This window comes from Alnus glutinosa, chromosome 9, assembly GCF_958979055.1.
Source record: "Alnus glutinosa chromosome 9, dhAlnGlut1.1, whole genome shotgun sequence".
Lineage (NCBI taxonomy): Eukaryota > Viridiplantae > Streptophyta > Magnoliopsida > Fagales > Betulaceae > Alnus > Alnus glutinosa.
In genome coordinates, this window is record NC_084894.1 from 15,659,982 (window position 1) to 15,686,438 (window position 26,457).

The 26,457-nt window shown below is 38.6% G+C and overlaps 1 protein-coding gene and 2 long non-coding RNA genes across 3 annotated transcripts; 2 read left to right on the forward strand and 1 right to left on the reverse strand.

The window, feature by feature from the left end:
• Window positions 1–1,278: 1,278 nt before the first annotated feature.
• Window positions 1,279–3,348, reverse strand: LOC133877238 (uncharacterized). The gene is made up of 2 exons (XR_009901706.1): window positions 2,291–3,348; window positions 1,279–1,473 (listed from the first exon to the last, which is right to left on the reverse strand). It is a non-coding gene; the product is annotated as an uncharacterized LOC133877238 (long non-coding RNA).
• An 852-nt stretch (window positions 3,349–4,200) lies between these two features.
• LOC133877237 (uncharacterized) lies at window positions 4,201–6,429 on the forward strand. Its single transcript, XR_009901705.1, has 4 exons — window positions 4,201–4,239; window positions 4,552–4,606; window positions 5,286–5,403; window positions 5,772–6,429. It is a non-coding gene; the product is annotated as an uncharacterized LOC133877237 (long non-coding RNA).
• A 9,130-nt stretch (window positions 6,430–15,559) lies between these two features.
• Window positions 15,560–17,197, forward strand: LOC133876794 (uncharacterized). Its single transcript, XM_062315039.1, has 2 exons — window positions 15,560–15,806; window positions 15,927–17,197. Exons 1-2 carry the CDS (start codon window positions 15,560–15,562, stop codon window positions 17,195–17,197), a joined length of 1,518 nt encoding a protein of 505 aa, XP_062171023.1.
• Window positions 17,198–26,457: the final 9,260 nt, after the last annotated feature.

Below are 26,457 nucleotides of genomic sequence, written 5' to 3' on the forward strand. Positions count from 1 at the left end.
TCAATTGGTACCAGAGCGAGTACACTTGTGTTCGGATTAATTTCCTGAGTATGATCCATATTTTTGTTGACTTCATTTATCATGAACTCTTGTATGTTATCTAAAGAGATTTCTGATAATGAGCTCATTGAGAATTTTCTTAAATTGAGTAAAATTTCAAAAAATTCCAATCAAGAGCTCAAAAAGGTTAAGCAAAGAAAAAGAGTCTTTAATTATTAAATTGTCTGAATCACATGCTTTGATTGTATTCTTGAAATCTGAGAATACCATGCTTTTTACCACTATTGATAAACTTGAGAATAAATTAAAAGAATCTGAAGATTTCTTCAAAAATTCTCTAGTAATAATTTAAAGAGCATGCTTTGTATTCATTCAGTTATTTTTTAACAAGCCCGACTTAATTGTTGATGATTTGAGTGCTTCTACTTCACATGCTTCTGATTCTGAATTCGATTCTATTGTTATTAAGCCTACGATAGTAGATACTGCTTGTTTAAATAATTCTGAAAAATTCTTGCTTAAATAATTGTGTGAAGCCTAAATCCAAAGATACAAGAACACAAGCTCATGGTAAGTATTGTTCCTAATTGTCATAATTGTGAGAAGGTTGGTCATATTAGATCAAATTGTTTTCTATTAAAAACCCACAAATCTTTGATTAAGCAAGATGATCTGAGGAAAGGTAAAGTTGAAAAATCTTCCTCATCCAAATATGTCCCTCCACATATGACATATTATTTGTAAGAATGGTAACCTAAAATCGTCAGAGACTATCCAGAAGCATTCAAACAAACCTAAAATTTGCCTGTCATCACGGCAGCATCACCGATCAGATCCGACCCAAATGTCCACAGCTCCAGGCTCAGAAGTCGAAGGTTTAGAGGGAGCTACTAATAAGAGCTACATCAGCCACTCTACCTCCGACGGTACATCAGGCTTCGCGGTATCAGCAGAAGGTTGTTCTTGCCAATCAAAGTGGGAAACCAAAGAGGAACAAATCAAGGCGCTACGAGAGAAAGTCGTAGAAGCCCAATAGCAACCATGGCTATAAGGACAAGAGAAAGTCATAGAAGCCCAAATATGTCCCTTCAACATGGACAAGACTCCCAAACCACCTCCACAGGTCAAGAATAATGAGAATATTCACTCCTTAAGGGGGAGTGGTCTCACCTAGTAAAGGTGAAGTCTCACCATGCCTATTGTAACGCCCCCAAACCGCTATGGGTTAGGTTCGTCACTTTTCTCTTTAAACTGCAAAGATTCGTAAGGTCTGCCAAATATCTTAACTAGTATGCTGATTTAAATAAATAAAAATAATAATGGTTTCAAAATCTCAGAGTTTTTAATAAATGCGGAAACGGTCATTTAATTGTAAAAATACAATAACTGAAAATTTAATGGGGTAACATAAATGAAATGTCCTAATGCATTCCTAGATCCCATCCCGGCCACCTACGTCTCTCTGTTCATAACCTGAAAACAAAAACAAAATAAGGGGTGAGCACAAAAAAAACATGCTCAGTAAGGAATCCTCAACCATAAAACAGTTGAGTTAAATTCTTTTGAAAATCTTCAAACAATTGTCAAAAAAACTTCTTTTAAATATCTCCAAAACATTTGTCAAAAACTCCCTTTTTATACACAAGATAATATATATATATATATATTTGAAATAATCATTACTCATAGTATGCCCAATACACTATTACGCCCTGTGTACGTAGGGTTGCGCGGTCGTTGCTGTGACCCTGGGTGAGTAACGCGGTTTACCTGTGGCCACAGGCCCCACCCCCGTCAGCTAATTAATTGAAGTGCACTTAGACTGACATAGAGACAGATACCGCTGTCACTAAGCGAACCAGCGGGTGTGCTTCCATCTCGAGCTACGGTACCGAGCTAAATCTTGAAGGGTCTCGAATCTCTGCGGGTCTAGGGCCCAAATAATAGTCTCCTCCACACACGTGCCCTTTTCAAAAATATTTCTCCTTTATATATAACTCAAAGAGTTTTCTCCCAAAACTTTCTCATTCTTTTCTTGTATAACTTCTCACAAAACTTTCTCATTCTTTACTAGTATATATAGGGCAACGTGTTGGAGGGTTTTTTACTCAAAATCACGATTTCAAGAATATCATTTTTATACTCAAAACTTTCATATCAAAACCAACAAATCCTTTATATAAATAAAATAATTTGAAATACCGAATCAAAATAGTGAATCGAAATTTTGCAAATAAAGGAATAATTAAAATAATATAATAATTTGAGAAAGGGTAAAGGGTTCCCTTACTTGGACTTTCCCTAATATCGGGATCGGGCTTTTACTCTCCTTGTATCACTTCTTGATTTATTAAATAATAATTTTCACTAGAAAAATCTAGTGAAAATGATGAGTTCGGTCACGGAAATTTCACCGGAAAAGTCACCGGAAAGTCGTTGGAAAATCACCGGAAAGTCGCCGGAAAAGTCGCCGGAAGTCTGCCGGAGATGGGTCACCGGCGGGTCGGGTTTCCGGGTTAGATCAATGGGCTCGGTTTTGGGCTGGGTTGAATCGGGTTCGAGCTGGGTCGTCTGTTTGGACCGAGGTTCACGGTTTGCGGGTCTTCATAATTCGGGCTCGTGCTTGCTGGGCCGTCTGGGTCGCGGGCTTCACTGGGTTTTCTCCCTTCTATGCTGGATCTCCTATATCCGGTCAGCCCCTCACCAAATCTCACTCTTGATCTCTCGCATTGCTCTGATTCGGCCAGATAAGGAGAAAAGGAGGATTTGGAAAAAGAGTTTGGTCACGGTCATTGGGTTTGCCGTCTGGGTCACGCACGGTCACTGCGTCGACGGTGGCTGGGTTCGCCGGTCACGGCCAGAACTGGTTCCGTCGGGTTCGGGCTTCACGGATTGACTGGTTGGGTCGCCGGGATAGACTGGGCTGACGGCCACTGGTTTCGGCCGGAACTATGGGTTCAGTTCACGGGTTCTTTGGATTCTTGCTGGGCTTGGCAGGTTCCGGTTCTGGGTTGCTGGGTCGGCTTCACTGTTTGGGTTGCTGCCGGTAATCGGCTGGTCACGGTTGCCCAGACCGAAACGCCGGAGGTTCGGCTGGTTACGGTTGCTGGAATTGGGCTGGACTGTCGGGCTGCTGGGGTTTGGGTTGCCGGGGTTCTTTGCTGGAAATCTGGGTTCTCGGTGTTATGGGTTCTATGGCTTCGGTGGTATGGCAGAACCGAGTTGGGGTTTGGTCTGCCGAGATGGGTTTCTGGGTTCTGTTGGGTTTTGGTCTCTCTCCCTCTCGGGTCTCTCAGTTAATAATAGAAGAATGAAAAACAGCAAGAAGGAGAAGAAAGAAGAAAATACAGAAGAAGGAAGAGCTGCGATTTCTGCAGAGGGAATGTTCAGTTTTTATAGAACAACGATCGAGTGCTGTGGTTTATAATAAAATGAAGTGGAATTGGTTTGGTGAACACTGAACTTAGTGCTGCACTGATCGATTCAGTGGAAGATTAATATATCAGAGTGGAGAAGGTGGGAATAGTTGGTGCAGTGGAGAAATCATTCGAAGCAAATTGGAGAAGAATGGGAGATTAATGAATTCGCAGTGGAGAAATTTTGGTGCGATTATGAAATTGCAGTGGGGAAGGTGGTGCGATTATGAAATTGCAGTGGGGATATTTGGTGCAGTGGAACAGTGGTCGATTCAGTGGAGAGTAAATAAAACAGAGATTATGCAGTGCAGTGGCGAATTATTTTCTGCTTAGTGCAGAGTCCATTTTAGTGCAGAAAGAAGAACGAATAGAAAGAACTAAGAAGATGCTGAAACGGAATTATAAAATTAAAACAATATAGTATAATTTTTATAAAATAGGTAAATAAATTTCATGGTTAATTATATAAACTCAGAAAAATATTTTTGGTGATAAATTATCAGTTTATAAAAACACCGGTTAAATATTTATAAAAATAGTTTTATAAATCGAATGATTATTTATTCAAATAATAAATTTTATTATGAAAATATGTCTTAAAAATCTGGGACATTACACCTATGATTTTGGTTCCTAAATCCTAGTGCATGACAAGTATGTTTGCATTGTATTGTTTATCATATCACTTCTTATTCATGCCTTGCATTCTGTTTGAGGAACTATTTATTTTATCTCCCATATTTTCTCTTGTTGTCTTGAGAAATTTTGCAGGTACTATTTGGGGATGACAGAAAAAGCACATCAGGCTGCTGCTTTTGTCTTGGTAAATTCTGAACCTTTCGTGTGTGGACAGGTTTGATTTTATCTCACATGCTAGGAGATGTTTGTGCATTTATTTTCATCTAGTATGTTTTTTTTTTTTTTTTTTTTTTTTCTGTCTATTTTTTTTTATATAGAAAAAACAAATTGGGGGAGAAGATGCAAAATTTTTATTTTTCCTTTAGAAAGCTTGTCAGATATTGCATGTATTTTTGCCCGATATCTCAGTTCATTGTGCATTGATTGAATATGCTTATATATGATTGAGAGTTTATGTCTGATATCTGCTAAGTTTTCCTTTACATCTTAATGCTAGATAATTGCTTTTCTCATGCAATGAAAAATTGTGCAGTATCCAAAGCTTCCCTAAGGTACATTTTTTTTACTCTCTGATCTTTAGTTTCTAGAAATTCTGATGAGAGAGATATTTTTTTGCTAAGATGGTCAAGTTGACCAACTCACTAGTTGAACCTAGAACCTAAAAATTTTGGTATTCTCTCTAGGTTGCAGAACCAAGTGATAAAAAACATTTAAAAATCAATAAATATGGATAAGTAAAAAAGATCCACTGCTTATTGTGCTATAAATCTGTTCTTGAACATGTTCCAATAGAAACAATCAGTGACCAAATCATTACTGAAATAGATAGTCATTAAAGGACTAAGTAAAAGAAAAGTGCTACATCTTAGGGGGAGTGTATCAGATGAGGGTGGCTAGGCCTAGTAAAATAAGGTTTGACTTTTGACTAATCTCACATTAATTTTCTCTCTTGTTTAGAAAATTTAGTTGCATTGAATCATATCAGCAAACTTCATACCTTATTGAGAAAGCTTTCACACACACACGCATTACATGAGTTGAATAATCTATTTAACATTTCTATCTGTAGGGAAATTTGTGCTGAATGAATACTTAACTCTCAATTATATCTTTGCATATTTTTGAATTGCTATTTTACTGTCTTATCAGTTATTTATACATTTGTGTTTTGAAGCTAACTTTAAGGAAAATATTTTTCTACAAATTTTTCTTTGATTTTCAACTTTTCAGTGTGAAGCGTCCGGATGGACTTGGCTTACAGTCCAGACGCATGCGACCCTGCCAATTGCTAATCTAGCAGTAGGCCGTCCGGACGAGTTGGTAACACGTCCGGACGCGATCCATACAGGTTTTTATCTATCACTTGCTTTCCCTACCTTTCACACAGCACTGCATTTTTTTTTTGTCATGTTGTGTGTTTCTCTTGCAGATTTCTCCCGAGATTTTGGCATTCTCTACACATCTCTTCTCATTCCATGATATTCTCTGTGTTTTCCTTTGTTTTTGTGCTTTTTAGAATATTGTAATATTTTGTTGATTGGAATTTTTCTTGAGATATTGTGCATAAAAATCATATTCTGTATGTGTGTTGGGTTGATATTGATATATTGATCCAATTGACAACCGTCATAATACCACATTGTTTTTGGAACTAATAGGATCTAATTTTTCTTGGTGGTGGTATTTTTTAAAATATTTATGTTTAAATCTTTTCAGGAATATGTCAACTAGCGACTTCCAGCACAACATGTGACAGATGGATCCTTTGAAAAACAAGTTGTTGTTGAAAGTCATATAATTTTCAAAGGTCTCGGGATTTAGATAAGCTTTTTCCCCCAGCTCATGCAGAGCCTTGTATAGCATCCTTCTTCAGATGTGTACATCAGTTAGAGGTTCAGTGATGAGTCTTCTCAGTTATCTTACATACCAGTTGACTAGAGGATTTGAATCTGTGAATAATTAGTTTCAGGCTTTGCAAACTCAAGTGACTGAAGGTGGTTAGTCTTTGCATTCCAGACTTTAAGAGCTAAAAGCCAATGTGGCACAAATCCATATTAATGAACGGATTTCTCTTCGTCACTTGGTTCAGTGGATCAACAGGATTTGGTGCTTTGAGGATTTTTGTTCCTCCCTCTATCAGTTGTTTTACAAACTTTTGATTATTTGAGTTTTTTTATAGTTCTTCCTTTTCCTATGTTTGGACTTTGGAACTGTAATTTTGGGATATTGTATACTCTGTTTACCATTGTCCTATTGAGACATCTAGGGGGAGTAATTTAGAACTGTGATTTTTCTATACTCTATTTACTCTTTGTCTTTTTGTGACAAAAAGGGAGAGTTTTGTATTTTTGGACCGAGAATGTATTTTTAAACCGGTCAAGTGATTTTTGTTCCAGAATGGCCAAAGGGGGAGTTTGTTAGTTTTTATTGGTTGCATTATGTTGACAAAATCACTATTATGTAATGTTGCCACTTCAACATGGATGTTGTATATTTCAGAATCTTCAGATATTCAGAGTGTAACGCCCTGAATTTGAGCTTGCAAATTCATAAGCAGAAACCTCCAGTTTCCACGTGACATTACTACATCAGAGATAAACTCTTGCATCAGAATATATTTTTCTCTAAAGTCTTTGGAAATGATAGCATAATACATTGGAGCTGATTGAAATACCTCTATACATTTATTAAAAGTTACTTTGGTTTATCTTTACAAGCCATATGCACACTAGGTGGATCAAAATTAGTGCCACAAACGGCACATAAGCATATTACATAAAACATGCCAAACATGACATCGTTATAATTATTTACATGCTATAAGATATAACACACATAAATACAACTAGCTATTTCTAAGCTAGCACATGATAGTTGATAACGGTTTCAAAAACCATCAAAACTGGCATATGGGTTCATGCCTTCATCCACCTGATCTGCTTTAGTAACTATGCAAATATGATGTCATCATATTTACATCATATTTACATAGACAAACAAGTGAGTCATCTATTTTCATAACTAAGTTATCATCAAATTAATACCAGTTCATAAAGAATACAAATGCAAAGGTTGTATAAATATGCATCGTAGTAACCATTTAGTCTGTGTTTTATGATCATCTTTCTTCAGACCTCTCGTTCTAGGTTATCTGAACCCGTTCACATCCGTTGCCTCCCACTTAAAGTCTTACCTGTTTTTACTAGAATTCTACTGGTCCCAGCATTAGTTATATATTAGGACTTCGAACACCCCTGGGTCACTTTGAACCCCCTAGGTCCACTGATTAGCTTTCCTTCCACTTGCTACTACATCAGCTTGTTGATGGCTATCTCCTCAGCGATTTTATTAATTGGACACAACATGAAATGCATGAACAAACACCCATGCAATGAACACTCACCACACTATCCTAATGAAACATAGAATCACCCTCAGTAAGTACATCCATACTTACACTCTTCTCCGTGTAGTTCCTTAGACTTCTTTTCTGCATATAAATCTATCCACACAATAATATATATATATATATATATATATATATATATATATATATATATATCAATTATCCATCAAACAAATCATTGTTTATAGACCCTCATCTCTTTATATTTATTATCCATCACTTCATTATGTTTGAGACGATCACTTATAACAATTTTAAAACCTTGATTCATGATTTGATGATGAGGCTATATGACCAATACCACCAAATATGAACTTAATGGTTTTAAAATATATCATAAGGACATAAGAGTAAATATGATCAACTCATGAAAGTCATAAGATCAGTCATGAGGACAATCGAATGTAAAAGGATATATAAATACAATCAACTCATGAAAGTCATGAGGACAATGAAATGTAAAAGCAATTATAAATACGATCAACTCATGAAAGTCAAAAGAACAGTCACGAGGACAATGAAATGTAAAAGCAATTATAAATACGATCAACTCATGAAAGTCAAAAGAACAGTCATGAGGACAATGAAATGTAAAAGGAAATATAAATACGATCAACTCATGAAAGTCATAAGATCAGTCATGTGGACAATGAAATGTAAAAGGAAATATAAATGCGATCAACTCATGAAAGTCATGAGGACAATGAAATGTAAAAGGAAATATAAATACGATCAACTCATGACAGTCATAAGATTAGTCATGAGGACGATAAAATATAAAAGCAGTTTATATTACTTTTTAATTTAATTCTTTTATCTCTAAAGCTTATTGGGTCTTTAAAAAACTCATAAAAACAAGTAATGAAATCAAATAATAAGAAGGAGATGCCAAGTGATTCATAAGATATTGCTTTGAATTTTTCAAGTTCAAACTATATCTTTTGAGTTTTCGGACTCGATATAGTGGAAGTGAATCAAACTGTTGGTGTATAATTGGCTACATTCTATTGGACAAAATCATTTTTATGTAATGATGCTTTTTATACAGGGATGCTGGTTTATTCAGAGTCTACTCTTCAATTATGAGCTTCAAGAAGACTTTGTGCAGAATTCAAAACATGTTGATCAGTTCCCTTGCAACCGTCTGGACGCTCAACTGTCCAAATCATCATCTGTTCAGACGACAAGAACTTTCCGTCCGGACCTTCCTCTTTGTCGAGAAGCTTTGAACTGTTCCAACTTACATTTGTTCGGACGTCTCAGTAGCACGTTAGACACTGTTCAGTGTTCGATCAGCTATGGGATTTCTTTCCAAAACACAGATATGGGAAGACAGCTGCAACCATCTGTACGATATGTGTTCCCGTCCTGACATGCTCATTCATGAGGCAAGTCGTCATTCAAAATCTAGACGTCCGAACGTTAGTTTTCATGGTTCGGATGCTCAAGCTTCATATATGAAAATTGCGTGCATCAGATCAACCGTCTAGGCGACAGATACTATGGTCTGAACACGCCAAGCCTTGATATGGTGCGACTGTCCTGACCCTAGGGCAACACCGTCTGGACGTAGCTCAATTCAAGAAATAATTTCAGGGAAATTTGGAAAGCCGATCAAACAGTTGTCCGTCCAGATGCCTTATGTGTACCGTCTGGACGACGCCTGGGTATTTCAAGCCAGACGTTCATTTGAACCTGTATCCTATAAATAGAGGCCCCTAGGCTTGAGAATTGTAAGAATTCGGTATTGAATTCCGTAGTACTTAGAGAGTTATATTTTAGAGTTATTGTGCCGAGTTAGTCTCTCTCAAGCCGTTGCCAAGTGCTGTTACTATGGTGAACTGAAGTCTATCTTATGGGTTGGCCTTAAGGTAAAGGATTCCATTGAAGACGCCTTCAAGTAAGTGACTTGGTTGGGAGGCGTTCGTGTTGGGTTACATGTCAGAGTTCAAGGTACGAACATTGCATAAGGTTATGTGAGTGCTACTACTTTGTAACTAGTCTTGTCTTCTGAATAATGGATATCCTTTAGGGTTTAGGGTTTAGGGTTTAGGGTTTAGGGTTTTGGCTGCCTCAGAGTGGTTTTTCTCTTAATTGAGTTTCCACTTCGTCAATAAAATATCTGTCTCATTATTTTCCGTATTTTGGAATTTTTTTGCACACTATCACACACACTTGTTAAATTAGTAGTCCTTTAATTTTAAATTGGTATCCAAAGCTTGGTACACTTTGTTAAGATTCAAAACTTGAGTGTTATCTTTCCTTTTTGACTTCTTGTTTTATTCCAATGTCTCAAAATCATAATACTACTCCTGCCTTTGATGGTATGAACTATGGCTATTGGAAAACTCGTATACGGTTCTTCTTAAAATCTATTGACAGTTGGAATATTGTTGAAACTGGTTGGACTAAGCCAGCGGATGAAACTCTCGAACTAGTCACTGAGAAAAATGCGTGACTTTCTAATGATAAAGCCCTCCATGCTCTATGTCAAGCGCTTTCACCGCCTGAATTCGCAAGAATCTCAAACAGTGAATCCGTTAAAGAAGCATGGCAAATCTTAGAAACAACATATGAAGGCACCAAACTGGTTAAATCTGCCAAACTTCAAATGTTGATTTCTAGATTTAAAGAAATTAAGATGTTGGAAGATGAGACATTCGGAGAGATTTACGCCAAAATGAGTGACCTAAGAAACTCAATGGTGAGTCTTTGGAAAACTGTCTTGGATGTAAAAATCATTCGTAAAATTCTAAGATCTTTGCCTAAGCTTTTCAGAATCTAGGTGACAACAATTGAAGAAAGCAAAGACTTGGAAGAAATGAAGATTGAAGAGTTGGTGGGATCTCTTCAAACTTATGGGTTATCCATGCCCCCTGTTCAAAACATGAAGACCAATGCCCTGAAAGAAAAAGGTCAAAGTCTCATTGGGAGATGACTTTGAGGATGAAAAAAAAGTTGTGGCTATGCTGGCCAAATTTTTTTGAAGATTAATGAGAAATGAGCGGTTTAAGAAGAAGTTTTCAAAAAAATGAAGAATGCCCCCAGAGAATCTGAACCTGAGGTAGCTGAGAAGAAAGATCCCAAAGGCCCAAGGTGTTTTTAATGCTCAGGGTTTGGGCATATACGGGCTGACAACGGGAACCTCAAGCTGGGAAAAGGGAAGGCATACAATCGACTCTCAATGATGAGTCTGAAGAAGAAGCTCCTGAGGAAGAGAAATTCCTAGCCTTTGTGGCTCCGCATGTAGAAGAGGCATGTGCTTACTACTCAGAGCATAGTGATGAAGATGGAGACGAACTCAAGGAGGCTTAAAAAATCCTCTATGTAGAGTTCTAGAAATTGAGAAAGGCTTGCAAGTAGCACATTCATGATTTGAATAGATTACAGACAGAGAAAAGCTCACTACTGCTCAAGATACAGGGGCTAGAGGAAAAACTACTAGAGACACAGCTACAATTGGAGAGGGTCACCGATGAGAAGCTGACTCACATGCTATCAATTCAGAAAAGCCCAACAGACAAGACCTGTCTCGAGTATGTAGCTACTCTTCTTGATATTCCCTCTACTTCCAAGACCGTCTTTGTTAAGCCTACAGTCCTAGAGCCTCCACCTACAGTTGAGGATAAAAGGAAGGACAAAATCAATGGAGATGCTCCAACTACTTAGAAGTTATCTACCATCAAAAGATCTCCCATATGCCATCACAACGGGCTGAGTGGGCATGCTCGACCCCAGTGTTCCCTCCTCAAAGCTCAAAGAGCAAAGGTCAAGAAAGAAGTGCCTAGATAAGCAAATTATGGCACAAGAGCTCTGGCCCAGTATCAGACTCCAAGGCATCAGGCTTCTCAATATCAAGTCCCTTGGCATCATGACCCACTGGGCCAGGCTCCTCAACATTAGCGGCCTCAGCAAAGATTTGTTCCTGCCAAGCAAAATGGCAAATAAAAGACTAACAAATCCAAGCACTTCAAAAGGCTGCAGAAGGTGGAGGATGATCAAAACAGCAAGGAACTACCCATCTGGATGCAGAGCATGATACAGTGAATGGATCATCAGAAGAAGTCCTATCAATAACCACCCACAGGAAGGCAGGCTTGGGTCAGAAAGAAGGAAGACATTCATCACTTGAGGGGGAATGGACTCACCTAGTCGGTGAAGGTATTCTTGCCTAGGATTTGGCTCCTAATCCTAAGGCATCAGGTTTGACTGCATTGCTTATTCTTCTATTGTTATATCTTATGTTACTTTGCAATTAGGAACCACTGCTATTTGACCCATATTTCTCTTAAAAGAATCTTGCAGGTACTATCTAAAGAAGACAGAAAAAGCATGTCGGGCGACTTTTTTTCTATATTGGCAATTTTGATCATTCTCCGGTTTGATCTTGCATTATATGCTTTTGATGTCGTTTCCATATAGCATTTTTTTAAAAAAAAAAATAAAAAAAAATTAGGAGGGTTATATTTTAGAGTTATTGTGTTGTGTTAGTCTCTCTCAAGCAATTGCCAAGTGCTGTTGCTGTGCTAAACTGAAGTCTATCTAAGGGGTTGGCCCTAAGGTAACGGATTCCATTGAAGACCCTTTCAAGTAGGTGACTTGGTTGGAAGGCGTTTGTGTTGGGTTACACGTTAGAGTTCAAGGTACGAACCACTGCATAAGGTTATGTGAGCGCTACTGCTTTGTAACTAGTCTTGTCTTTTGAATAGTTGATATCATGGGTTTGGCTGCCTCGACGTTGTTATTAGCTTAATTGAGTTTCCACATCATCAACAAAATATATGTCCCTTTATTTTTCACATTTTGATATTTTGTTGCACACTATTGCACACACTTATTAGGAATATCCAAGAGCTAACTTTCGCATCAAGATCACTTACCAAGTTGATTTGGAGAGAAAAACCTTCAAGAACACCAAAGTTGTCGTGTGGTAGAAGGAGAGAAAAAGGGAGAGAAAACCAAAGCAAAGGCTTTCATGAAAGTTGTCTACGATTTGTGTGGAAAAACAAAGACCCTTGCAAGCTTATTTATAGAAGGCAAGTAGGGGTATAAGATGCAAATTGTAATGAAAGTATTAACTTATTGGATAATTTCTTGCAAACTAGTCTTTATTTTCTTATCTATTTGAATTTTAGGATTTTCGTCCAAATGGAATGCAGCTTACTTCGACCTACTTTTTTATAGTCAAACCGACTCTGATTGACATGAAATTTTGAGGGTAGATAGAGGACTTCAAGACAAACACATTCTCTTTCTAGTTCAACTCATTTCGAGTTCGTTTTGACTCAGTTCCAGTCAAGTCAAAGTTTCTGTCTATTAATGCAAAATATCTTTAAGCTACTTTCTGCATTCACACTTGCATTACTGATTTTTCTTTCTTTTCATGATTACTCTTACGATATTATTGAGATCTTTTATTCCTTCATCATTACTCTTGACTTCTACACAAAAATGTTCTAGAACCATGGTGATATTTTTCTCTGACAGTTTTTTGTTTAATTCAACAGTTGGTCATTTAAGCTCGGGATAAAAGGTCAACTGGTGGTCCTTTTTTACTAACTTTTGCCATAGGATAGATCTTTCTTTTGTGAGCACAACAGTTTTTGAATCAACTACATGATAAGCGTTGAATGTTTACATTCAAAGCCCCTTAATTTACATATGTTAAACCCTAGTTTGTGTTGTTAAATAACGTGTTAGTATGTTTTAGTGTTTCATCTCTTTTTTAGGTCTTAATTGAAAACAAGAAAAAAAAAGTCAACAAGATAAGCCTAACGAAGATATGTGAAGTTCAAGTGTTCCTGCCAAGAAGAAGAAAATCGATCAAGTATATTCGATCGATCAAATTACATTGAGTGAAACAATCGATCGATCGACATTCGATCGATCGAAATCTACAAGGCAAAATAATTCGATCGATCGACTTCGGATATTTCAGAAAGATCTTCAGATGTCGGCAGCTTTTTGTGTGGCTCTAATTCATCCTCAAGTTGTGCGGTTCTAAACAGAAGTTGTCACCATCATTTTGTACGGCTGAGAGTGAGTGTTAGAGCTAAGTTTGTTGTACCAAATCCTCTATAAATAGAGGATGGACGTGTGGGTTAAATAGATAGTTAGTTTTAATTGATAAATTGTATTTTGAGTTTTTGTGCATCCCAGTGATGCACTCTTTTCTTCATGTTTTCCAGAGAGCTATTTTCAAGGTATGTTTGTGCTATAACTTAGTCTAAACTCGTTTTTATAGTAAGGAGAAGTTGGAGTTTAATTCATTCAAGTGTTCTTACTATTTTCTTTATATTTCCAGCACTTCTTTCTTCTTTTTCCTTTTGTTTTTGTGTTATTTTATGTTGAAAACAATTCTGGAATCCTTAGATTCCAGAGCCCATAGCTTGTTCTTTAATGTTCTACTTAGAATTTCTTTTCTTTAAAGCTTGTTTTTGAGTATCTTTTTAGTTGTTAAGGTAGATTCAATAATTAAAGTTAGTTGTTTTTACATCTTGTTAGTGTGGGTTGTAGTGTTTATATCCTCTAGAGTAATGGGTTCTTCTTCTTCTATAAGAGAATTCCATAACTCCATGAGTGGCTAATTTAGTTGTAGGGTGTTGATGAACTCTCTCTAAAAGCCATGGGGTAGATTGTGTTGTTCTTGGATTTCCATATAAGTGTGATGATTACATAACCTAAGGATGGTTGTATAATGGTGCTTATGACATAATTTATGTGAATTTGATAAACTCATGCTAGGGAACACATATCTCTCCACACTCTTTCTAGTTTAATTATTGCTTAAAGGTTTTTCCATTCTAGTGTAAGTTTAGGTGGAGATTATGTGTTGAACTAAGATGATTTATGCTTTTTCCATGAATGTGTATGCTTATTAATAGACCTTATAATCCATACTAGGAAGCATGAATCATTCAACCCTAGATTTGAGTTGAATGACTTGTGTATGAATAGATGGTTTATCATTGTCATTAACTAAAGTAATTTCATATTGAGGTCGTCGTGTGATTGACAATCATTACGCGCTCGTATTGCATTTGTGAAAGAAATCCGAGAGGAATACAATATACCATGTGCTTAAGGATTGAGTGAAATCAATGCCCTACACTTTCCTTATTCTTAGACTTTTCATTTTTACTTGTTTAGCTTAGTGTTAGAACAAAACAAATCATCTTTTTCATAATTAAATTAGGTAGCGTTTTAGGTACTTCATAAATTGAACAACCTTCCAATCCTTGTGGTATGATACCCTCCTTAGTACTATACTACAAAGTCCCGTACTATTGCGAGTGGTTAAAAATATTAAAATCCACGTAGTTGTGAAAACCGATTAAGTGTAAAACCAAATTCCTATTTTTAAATCATCGGTTGGATCGCTACCAATTTTTGGCGCCGTTGCCGGGGATTGCAAACGGTTGTTTGTGAAGTGTTTAGGAGTTTATCTAGTTTAATTCTGTGCATAAGAGGTTTCGGTTCTGTTTTAAACTGTTTTTGGGTTTGGACACTGATTTGGTTCTGTTTCTGCAGAATTCTGTTTTCTGCAGAAGTACATTCGATCGATCTATTTTTTAAACCAAAAGAATCGATCGATCTAACAATCGATCGATCTCAATAGTTTTCGATCGATCGACAATATCGATCGATCGCATATATCTTCGATCGATCGACCTATCTCAGTGACATCTCAGCAGCTGTTTCAAGGCAGAAACTAATTTTATTTTCTATTTTTGTCAATATTTCATGTTTTTGTACAAATATCACTCTTTTAGGATTCGGTAGAGTTTGTTCTTTTGCAGAGAAAATTCAATCGTGCGACAGATAAGTCGATCGATCGACAAATCGATCGATCCATTTTGAAGTAGATCGAGCGACTTTGGTGGAGCAACAGAGACTACTGCATCAACTAGAACTCTGCTGAAACCAGTATTTTTTCTAAGTCCTTGTGTCGTATATATTGTTTTATTTTTGTTAGTTTATGTTCGGTCGACGGTCGCTATTATTGCCTATTATTCCATACGACCTAGACCTAGAGCAGATTCCTAGACGTCGTAGATTCGAAAGGAACTCACGTCGAAAAGCCCGCTCGAAAACACCTATGGCTGAAGAACAAAAGCCCGTGTTGTTGAGGGATTATTATGTTCCCACTACATACACCCCTTCTTCAAGCCTTCAGCTGCCGGTCATTACGGCAGCTCATTATGAAATTAAGCCCAGCATTATTCAAATGCTCCCATCTTTTTATGAGCTTGATAACGAGGACCCCTATAAGCATCTTGATGAATTCCTTGAGATCTGTTTAACTATGAGATTACAGAACATTTCTGAAGATGCTTTGCGTATGCGTTTGTTTCCATTTTCTTTAAAAGATAGAGCGAAATATTGGTTGAATTCCCTAGAGACTAACTCTATCACTTCTTGGGCTCAGATGCAACACGAGTTCCTTAAGAAGTACTTTACCATAGGGAAAACAAACCAAATACGGAAAACCATAACCGGTTTTTCACAAATAGAGGGGGAACCTTTTCATGAAACTTGGGATAGGATGAAGGACCTTCTACGGAGGTGTCCACGTCATGCTGTTCCCAAGTGGCAACTTATTCAGTGTTTCTATGATGGCTTGACAGAGCCTCATAGACAAATGGTAGATGCCTCCTGTGGGGGTACGTTTATGCTTAAAAGTGAAGATGATGCGTGGATTCTGTTTGAAAACTTAGCTGAAAATTCTTTACACCATTCATCATTTGGTCGTAGGGCACCTGCGTCTAAGAACCAAAGAAGTGAGACAATTTTCGGAGTAAGCCATTCCTTAGATGTGACTACTAAGGTAGATGCCTTATCAAGGAAATTAGATCAGATTATGGCTGCTGGTTTTGCACCTACAACTGTTTCTCACATTCCACCTCCACAGGAAGTTTGCTCATTTTGCTCTAAACCATCGCATCAGGCCAAAGATTGCTCCGTCTTAGGACAATTCTCTGAAGTTCCTCATGAGCAAGTAAATGCAGCCATCTCCAGACCGGTTAATGATCCATATTCTCATTCGTATAACCCAGGATGGAGAAATCATCAAAATTTCTCTTGGCGAGCTCCAGGGAATCAGGGACCGACTATAGGAGTGCATAATCAGGCACACCCTTTGCCTCCTAATCAATCCTATAATCCCAATTATCGACCCTATCAGTATCAGTCAGCTGCTCCTCCAAGAAATTTTGCTTTTGAGGATAAGGTTTTAACTGCACTTGGCAACTTGGAAGCAAATACTCAATTGCTGAATTCTCATTCCCAATCGATTGCCAAGTTAGAAGGTCAAGTTGGACAGCTGGCAAATGCATTTAATCAGAGAAAAGAAGGGAAACTTCCCTCCCAACCAATAGCCAACCCTAAGGGACAATACATGGTCGATGGGAGTGCTTCCAACAGCACCACCCATGAGCAAGTCCAAGCGATTACAACTTTGAGGAGTGGAAGGACAGTCGATAATCAGGTCAGGCAGAAAGACACTGAAGAAGGTGAATCCCAATCAAATCCAAAGATACCCCTTGAGAATCCAAAAGATAAGTTGAAAACCACTCCTGAGATACCTTATGAGCCTAGAGCTCCATTCCCTGAACGTCTCAAGGAGCCTCCTAGTGCTGTGAAGCAAGGAGAAAGATATCAAGAAATGATGGATGTTTTTAAAAAGGTACAAGTTATCCCACCTTATGCTAAGTTTTTAAAAGATTTGTGTACTTAAAAGCGTAAGATGAGGAAGCGTAGTCCAGAAAAAATTATTTTGACCGAGCAAGTAAGTTCTTTGATACAACATGCTGTAGCCCCTAAAGTTAAGGATCCGGGTGCTCCCACTATTTCTTGTATTATTGGAGACCATACCATTGACAAGGCACTTCTTGATTTAGGTGCAAGTGTTAATTTGTTACCTTACTCGGTCTATGAGCAATTAGGAATCGGAGAGTTGAAGCCCACGACGGTTATCTTACAACTTGCAGACAGATCCGTAAAGAAACCTCGTGGTATAATTGAAGATGTAATCATTAGAGTGGACAGGTTCTACTTCCCAGTGGATTTCATTGTTCTTGATACAGAACCTGTCCCAGACCCCGCAAGGTTTATCCCAGTCATCCTTGGATGCCCTTTCTTAGCTACGGCTAACGCTTGCATAAATTGCAGGACAGGAGAAATGGAGATAACCTTTGGGAACATGAAGGTAAAGTTGAACATTTTCAATGCTTTTCAGCATCCATCAGATATTAATGAGTGTTTCTTATTGGACATGATTGAAGAAACTGTTAAAGACACACTCCCCCACCTTTTGATTAAAGATCCATTGGAGGCTTGTCTATCTCACTTTGACTTTAAGGATTTTGATATTGAGCATTATGTTGGCGAAGTCAATTCATTACTTGATAATATGGCTGCAATAGACTTTCCTCCTTGGAAAGTACCAAAGGAGCCGTTACCTAGTACGTCAGGCATCCCTCCTATTCCTTCTCTGATCTCCCCACCAAAGCTTGAGCTTAAGCAGCTTCCTGCGACACTTAAGTATGCTTTCTTAGGTATAAATGATACTCTCCCAGTTATTATTGCATCTAACCTACAGGATGACCAAGAGAGTAATTTACTCGATGTTCTAAAGGAACACAAGGAAGCAATTGGTTGGAGTGTGGGAGACTTGAAAGGAATTGATCCCTCCATATGCATGCATCGTATTCATCTTGAGGATAATGTTAAGCCCTCTAGGGAGGCACAGAGGAGATTGAATCCTAATATGAAGGAAGTAGTCATGAAAGAGGTGGTGAAATTATTAGATGCAGGTATCATTTATCCCATCTCGGATAGTACATGGGTGAGTCCCATACAAGTGGTACCTAAAAAGTCTGGTATCACTGTGGTTGAGAGTTCTTCTGGTGACCTAATTCCTCAACGCACGACCACTGGATGGCGTGTGTGTATCGATTATAGGAGACTCAACTCTACAACTAGGAAGGATCGTTTTCCATTGCCATTTATTGATCAGATCCTAGAACGTCTTGCAGGCCAAAGTTATTATTGTTTCCTGGATGGTTATTCGGGATATAACCAAGTGGCCGTTGATCCCAAGGATCAAGAGAAAACAACTTTTACCTGTCCCTTTGGTACCTTTGCTTATAGACGCATGCCCTTTGGATTATGTAATGCACCTGCAACATTCCAAAGGTGTATGATGTTTATCTTTTCGGATATGGTAGAAAAGTTTCTTGAAGTGTTCATGGATGATTTTTCCGTTTTTGGACCTACATTTGATGAATGTCTCCATAACCTTTCACTCGTTCTTCAACGATGCAAGGAGACAAATTTGATATTAAGTTGGGAGAAGAGCCATTTTATGGTTCAAGAAGGGATTGTTCTGGGACATATAGTGTCCAAAAGAGGTATAGAAGTAGACAAGGCAAAAGTGGAGTTGATTTCTAAACTTCCACCACCTACCACGGTTAGGCAAATACGCTCATTTCTCGGACATGCTGGCTTTTATCGTCGCTTCATCAAGGATTTTAGCAAAATTTCACGACCCTTGTGCAATCTTCTTGCCAAGGAAACTTCGTTCAACTTTGATGAAGCATGTTTAGATGCATTCGAGACACTTCACTCTCTTCTATCCTCAGCTCCGATTATGAAGACTCCCAATTGGTCTCTCCCTTTTGAGATTATGTGTGATGCATCCGACTATGCAGTGGGTGCTGTTTTAGGTCAACGTGTGGACAAGCTCCCTCACGTGATTTATTATGCTAGTAAGACTCTGTTAGAAGCACAAGCAAATTATACCACCACAGAGAAGGAGTTACTAGCAGTTGTCTTCGCCTTGGACAAATTCCGCTCTTATCTTTTAGGGTCCAAGGTGATTGTATACTCTGATCATGCCGCATTGAGGCATTTAATGGCAAAAAAGGAAACAAAGCCCCGTTTGATTCGATGGATACTCTTACTACAAGAGTTTGATTTAGAGATACGGGACAAGAAAGGATCTGAAAATGTTGTAGCTGACCATCTTTCTCGTATATTTCTTGAGTCCTCTCTCCTCCCCGTGCATGATTCCTTTCCGGATGAGCAACTGCTTGAGATCACACCTCAAGGAATACCTTGGTATGCTGACATAGTTAATTATCTTGCTACAGGTAAGGTCCCTTCTTATTGGTCTAAGCAAGCTAAGGATCACTTTTTCAAGCAAATCCGATCCTATTTTTGGGAGGATCCTGAACTTTTCAAGTACTGTGCTGATCAGATTATTCGCCGTTGTGTACCGCAAGGTGAAATTCATAGTATCCTCATGTTTTGTCATACTCTAGCATGTGGAGGACATTTTAGTGCGCAAAAGACTGCGGCGAAGGTTTTGCAAAGTGGATTCTTTTGGCCATCCTTGTTTAAGGATTCTTTTAAGTTTTGTAAGGCGTGTGATCGATGTCAACGCCTTGGAACAATATCTCGGAGGGACATGATGCCTCTAAACCCCATCCTAATTGTGGAAATTTTTGATGTATGGGGGATAGACTTCATGGGACCCTTCCCGCCGTCTTTCGGATTTGAGTATATTTTAGTGGCGGTAGACTATGTATCAAAATGGATAGAGGCTGTGGCAACCAAAACCAATGATCATAAAGTTGTTGTGAAGTTCATTCAGACAAATATTTTTAGTAGATTTGGTTTGCCTCGAGCAATTATCAGTGACGGAGGAACACATTTTTGTAATCGATTCATAAAAACATTGCTTGTCAAATACTCTGTCACTCATAAAGTTGCCACACCCTACCATCCTCAGACAAGTGGCCAAGTGGAATTATCTAATAGGGAGATAAAGAGAATTTTAGAGAAAACGGTTCGGCCGGATCGCAAGGATTGGTCATTGCGCCTCAATGATGCATTATGGGCCTACCGTACAGCTTTCAAGACACCGATTGGCATGTCGCCATATCGGCTTGTTTATGGCAAGGCATGCCATCTCCCTGTAGAGTTAGAGCACAAGGCTTGGTGGGCAATCAAGACCTATAATTTTGATATGAAATCTGCAGGGTCCCACAGAAGGTTACAATTGAGCGAGCTTGAAGAGCTCCGCAATGATGCTTACGAAAGTTCCCGGATGTACAAGGAAAGAACGAAAGCATTTCATGATAAACACATCCGGCCGAAGACTTTCGTTCCAGATCAGAAGGTATGGCTTTACAATTCTAGACTTAGCCTGTTTCCTGGTAAACTCCGTTCGAGATGGGATGGGCCCTTTATAGTCACATATGTATCCCCTCACGGAGCGGTTGAGTTAAAAGATCCCAAAACTGGCCAATTTTTTAAGGTTAACGGTCAGAGATTGAAACCCTACATTCAGGGCATTGCGCATAACGAAGATGTGGAATCCGTTGATCTAACGGATCCCATCTACTTTTGATACTTAGAGCTTCATCTTGTACAGTATTTACCTAAGTATACTCGGTGGTACTTTTGTTTTGTTGTGCATATGTTTCATCACCGTGTATTTTGTTTTGTTTAATTTATTTTATTTTTACTGTTTTTATCTCTCTGTTTATATTTAAAAAAAAAAAAAAAAAATGGAGGGGGAATTCGATCAATCACATTCCAAGTAGATCGATCTACTTTAGATCGATCGAATTTATAAGTAGATCGATCGAATTGTCGATCGATCCAATTTATAAATCGATCGATCTAATTGTCGATCGATCGAATTTATAAGTCGATCGATCGACATCGCCCAGTAGCCACGTGACAGGGTTTTAAAACCCCCGTGCCCTCCTCACTCCCTCATTTTTTCCTTCTTTTTCAAACCCACCGAGAGCCCTCTCTTCCTCCTTTCGGTTTCTTCTTCCCAACTCCCCCATTTTCTTCACTTTTGATTACCTTCTTTGCATTTCTTTTTCATTTATTCTCTTCCCCTTCTCTTTTCTTCCATTTCCCACCAATTAAAAAGTCAAAAATTTGCCTTCCTTGGCAAATTCATTTTGGCCCACCAAGTGTTCGACAAAAGTCCTCAAAGAGCCTTTTTGATGGAACAAAACTCTCATCTCTCCCCCGACAGTCCCGGCCACCTTGGTGAGTTTGTTACACCAGAATGGCGGCACAAACCGCTCAATGTCGAAACTCGTTTCGACATTGTCGGTGAATTCCGAGAGAAAGAAGAGGTGAAATGGGCTTATCGTCAAATCCGGAAGCGCAACTTGTTGTCACTTTTGAAGCCCGCCGATGATTTCTTCTATCCGCCATTTGTCCGTGTGTTCTACCAGAATCTTACATATGACACGGACAATCCGGCCTATTTGTCTTCCATCGTCTTGGGGCAACAAGTGTATGTGAGCGTTGACGATATTGCTAGAGCGCTTGGCTGCCCAACTGATGACCCGCGCGGTAAATTGGTGAGTACCCTCCCCATTGTGATTTACATTTCATTATTCGTGACATGTTTGGAGGGGCTTACGGCGATATTCGGCGCACTTGTGCAAAGAGAGCACAATTACCACCTCATCTATTACTCGTGGACTCGGTCTTAAAGAAGAATGTGTGTCCATTGGGGCATAAGACACAGAGGATAGGTGACATTTTACATACTCTTTATGCTTTTGAGAAGCGATATTAGGTGAACATCCCAGAGATAATTTGGAGGCAAATGTACAAGTGTTGGGAAGATATGATCGAGAAGCGGCTGCGGAACGCTGCACAGAGGCCACTACCATTTCCGTGCCTCATTACCAAGCTTATCATTTCTAGTGGCATTCATCTTCCGGAGCGGGCCAACTTAGATAGGAGTATTCCAGTGTTCGGTCTAGCTCAGTGGACGCAGAGTATTTCCCATATGCCACAGTTGGGCGAACCACAGGCCGACATGGAGGTCGATGATGCACGTGCGGAGGCGACACACGAGGGTGAGCAATCATCTCCCGGGCAGACTTCAGTTCCGTCCCCTGTCACCGATTTCTCATTACTACAGAGTCAGTTGGACATTTTAGCTGGAGAGATGCGCGACACGCGTACTGAGATGCGAGAGACTCGCACGGAGATCTTGGCTCGGCAGAGTGCTATGGAGGACATGTTACGTCAGATTCTAGGACGTCTTCCACCACCTCCGGATGCCGCGCCATGAGTGCTGTTGGGCACCTATGTTTCTTTGCTTTGTTTTGATTATGACATGTATTTCTTTTGATAGACATTGTGTTTTCTTTTGGGATATTTTATGTTTTGCACAATGTACTTTTGATATGTCGTTTTGATGTAACGGATAACGTTTTGGTTTTAATATTGTCGTTCGGAATGTGAAATATTTCTTTATTGTTTCTTTTTCTTTTGTATATTACTTTTGTTTTTAGTTTTGCTTTTCAGGTTAAACTATTTCCACCCTCTAAGTTTGGGGGTATGCTCTGAGCCATACCTTCCCCAATCAGGTTTTCTTTTATACCTGATCTTGTGCTTACCTTTGATATACACATTGAGGACAATGTGTCCTTTAAGTTTGGGGGTATGGAGACACTTTTCAGATTTTGTCCATAATTTTTGTTTTAACATGTACATATTACTCCTTAGAATACTGTTGATTTATAATTGTGAATTGCGTTTCATTGGCAAATTTAAACTTTCGAACACATAAACACAAGTAGAGATTCTAATTTGTTCACTCACCTTGGGCTATGAAAATGCATGTGTTGAAAAATTTGAAAATCACGAAATACATTGGCATTTTGCTTGTGGGATATGATTTTAAGTTGTAACCATACATAGTTGTTTTGAGTGTCTTAGATTGAATTTGAATGCCTTGTGGGATGGATGACTTGGGCATTATAATGGCATGAGTTTTTTTAAAAAAAAAAAAAAAAAAAAAAAGCTTCATTGAGTAACCGGACCTCTTGCCTCATTAAGCATTGAGTGTTCGCGTCAAAAGATGTAAGTAAATAAAAAATGGTTAGTTTGACTTCGTAGTTCTTTTTGACTTAAGTTATTAAGCCCTTTGGGATGTTCTACATCTAGTGCCCTAAAGCCGTCTGGTTTGGGAGTCAATGGCCTAACACTTGTACATAGGTCAATTAGACGCTTAATGGAGTTAAGCATTGCACAACCATGTTAATATTGTAAATAAAATTAAAACATTGCCTATGCCTTGGTTATTCTATCTTGTGAGAAATTTAAATAAATTTGAATCATCGGTTGGATCGCTACCACTACATCTGAGTTCGTTTGACCTATTTTCGATTCAGTCAAAGTTTAATGCTTAAATGTTACTTTCTGGTTTTAAAGGTTTTAAGGTTTGCTTATAAAAACCTATGGATATTGTCACCTCAACAATATCAATGATTTCTTAAGAGATTGAATTTACTGGGCGTTACATCCTATCCACCTTATCGGAATTTCGTCCCTGAAATTTGTAAACTATGCTATGCAAAAACTTTACACTAAGTTGATCATCTTCAAAGTCACTGAGATATGGCTTAGTGGAAGACTGAGGTAACCCTCTCTCTAGTTGATCTTGAGGTATGGTTTGATCTACTACATGGTGACTCACGGGAATAGATACTGGTATTTGCTTCTTATCTCTTGTTCTAATTCCCAAGAAGCTTCATCTACATCATGGTTTTGCCATAGAACTTTTACTAGTGGTATTGCCTTTGTCCTCAGTTGTTGTACTTTCCAATCCAAGATTTGTATTGGCTTCTCTTCATATTTCAAATCAGCTTGAACTTGTAAAGGGTCAAAGTCAATTACATGTAATGGGTGTTCACGTATTTTCGTAACGTGGAATACGTTGTGTACACCATCTAGGTTAATGGTAATTCAACTCTATAGGGGACTGGACCAACGACCTCCGTCATTAAAATGGGACAGACATATGTCGGATGTGCGGTATATCTTTTCCCTTTTTCAAATCCAAGTACATTTTCGTGCTTCCCGGATGTGCGATATATCTTGTCTTATATGCTTCATTGAGTATGTCCCTTCTCAATTCTGCATTATTAGGTATGACCACCCTAACATCACTTGTTCTAAAAAGATCATCGTTAGTGAAATGGAAACCAGGAGCTTTTCCCTGGCTCACCTTCTCCATCAGTTGTTGCAACCCTAGGTCATTCTCCTGAGCAATCTTAATTCTGTCAGCAGTTAACGAACGGATAATAAGAGCTACTAGGACGGCATCCTTCACGCTTGGTGCCACATCTAGCCGGATCATTCCCAATTGCTTGACGAGTTGATTAAGGGGTAGGCGTTGAGTTTGTGGATGCAGCCTGCGATTTCCGACTCAAAGCGTCTGCAACTACATTTGCTTTCCCTGGATGGTATAGAATATAGCAGTAGTAGTCTTTTAACAATTCTAACCACCTATGTTGCCTCATATTCAATTCTTTTTGAGAGAAGATATGTTTTAAACTTTGATGATCAGTATAAATTTCTTCCTTCTCACGAAAAAGATAATGTCTCCAGATTTTTAAAGCAAATACCATAGCAGCCAATTCAAGGTCAAGAGTAGGATAGCTTCTCTCATGATCCTTCAACTGTCTAGAGGCGTAAGCTATAACTTTATCTTGTTGCATAAGCACGCACCCTAGTCCTTTAAGAGATGCATCACTAAAAACTACAAACTTCTTAGACTCTCTTGGTCGTACAAGGATAGGTTCCATTGAAAATGAACATTCTTCTTAGTGAGAGTTGTCAAAGGGCTAGAAAGGTTGGAAAAACCTTCTACGAACCTTCGGCAGTAACTTGCCAATCCAAGAAAGCTGTGGATTTCACGGACGTTGGTTGGCCGCTGCCAATTGACGATAGCCTCGATTTTGCTAGGATCGACTGGTACTCCATCTTTTGAGATAACGTGCCCTAAAAATGAAACTTTCTCCATCCAAAATTCGCACTTCTTGAGTTTCGCAAATAATTGCTTTTCCCTTAGAACGTTTTGTACTACTTTTAGATGCTTCCTGTGCTCTTGATGATTAGTCGAGTAAATTAAAATATCAACGATAAACACTACTACGAACGAATCGAGGTACATATGGAAAACATGATTCATTAGATCCATAAATACCGACGGTACGTTAGTCACCCCAAAAGGATTGCAATCTTTTGCACATCTTCTTCCTTTACCTTAAGTTGATGGTATCCCGATTGAAGGTCGATTTTTGAGAATACCTTGGCTTCCTTCATTTGGTCGAATAGGTCATCAATCCTTGGTATAGGATATTTATTCTTTATGGTAACGCGGTTCAGCTCACCACGGTGATACGCTTGGGCGTATGAATCCTCTGTCCAAAAGTTCTTGGAGTTGTTCCTTCAACTCTTTCAACTTAGCAGGCACCATACAATAAGGTGCTTTGTGCTGGGATCAAGTCAATGGTAAACTCAATCCTGTCGCAACCTCGGCAAACACGTATGGGTAATCGCATGCCACTGGAATATCTTCCAACTTACGCTCAGCCTCTAGTTTCTCCGTCACATATGCTAAGAATGCTGATGCTCCTTGTCGTATATTCCTTGTAGCTCGCATACAAAATCCGTTGAATTTAAAACTTTCAACACCTGGTAATTGAGAAACAACTACCTTCACTCTACAATTTATACTCGCATAATACTTTGAGAACCAGTCCATGCCTAGGATTACATCATATCCTAGAGATTTAAACACTGATAGATTTATGGGTAGGTTCCTTTCTTTTATATAGATTAGATAGTTCTCTACCATTTTATTACATAGGACTTTCTTTCCTCCATGGGTTTTGATCGTAAGATTTTCTTGGTTTGTAATTGGCCGCATTTTGTTGGACAAAATCACTTCATTGTAATGATGCTTTTTAACAAGGATTCCGCTATTCAAAAGTGTTTCCAGAAGATTCTGCATAGTTTGCAAGTCAGAAAATTCGATTCCCTGTCAGCCATCCGGATGACATGCCATACCGTTCATATCACTCCTCTCAAAGAATCTCGCTCAACACTTTTGGGGAGAAGTTAACACTGCATGTCATATTATCAACAGAGTCTACCTAA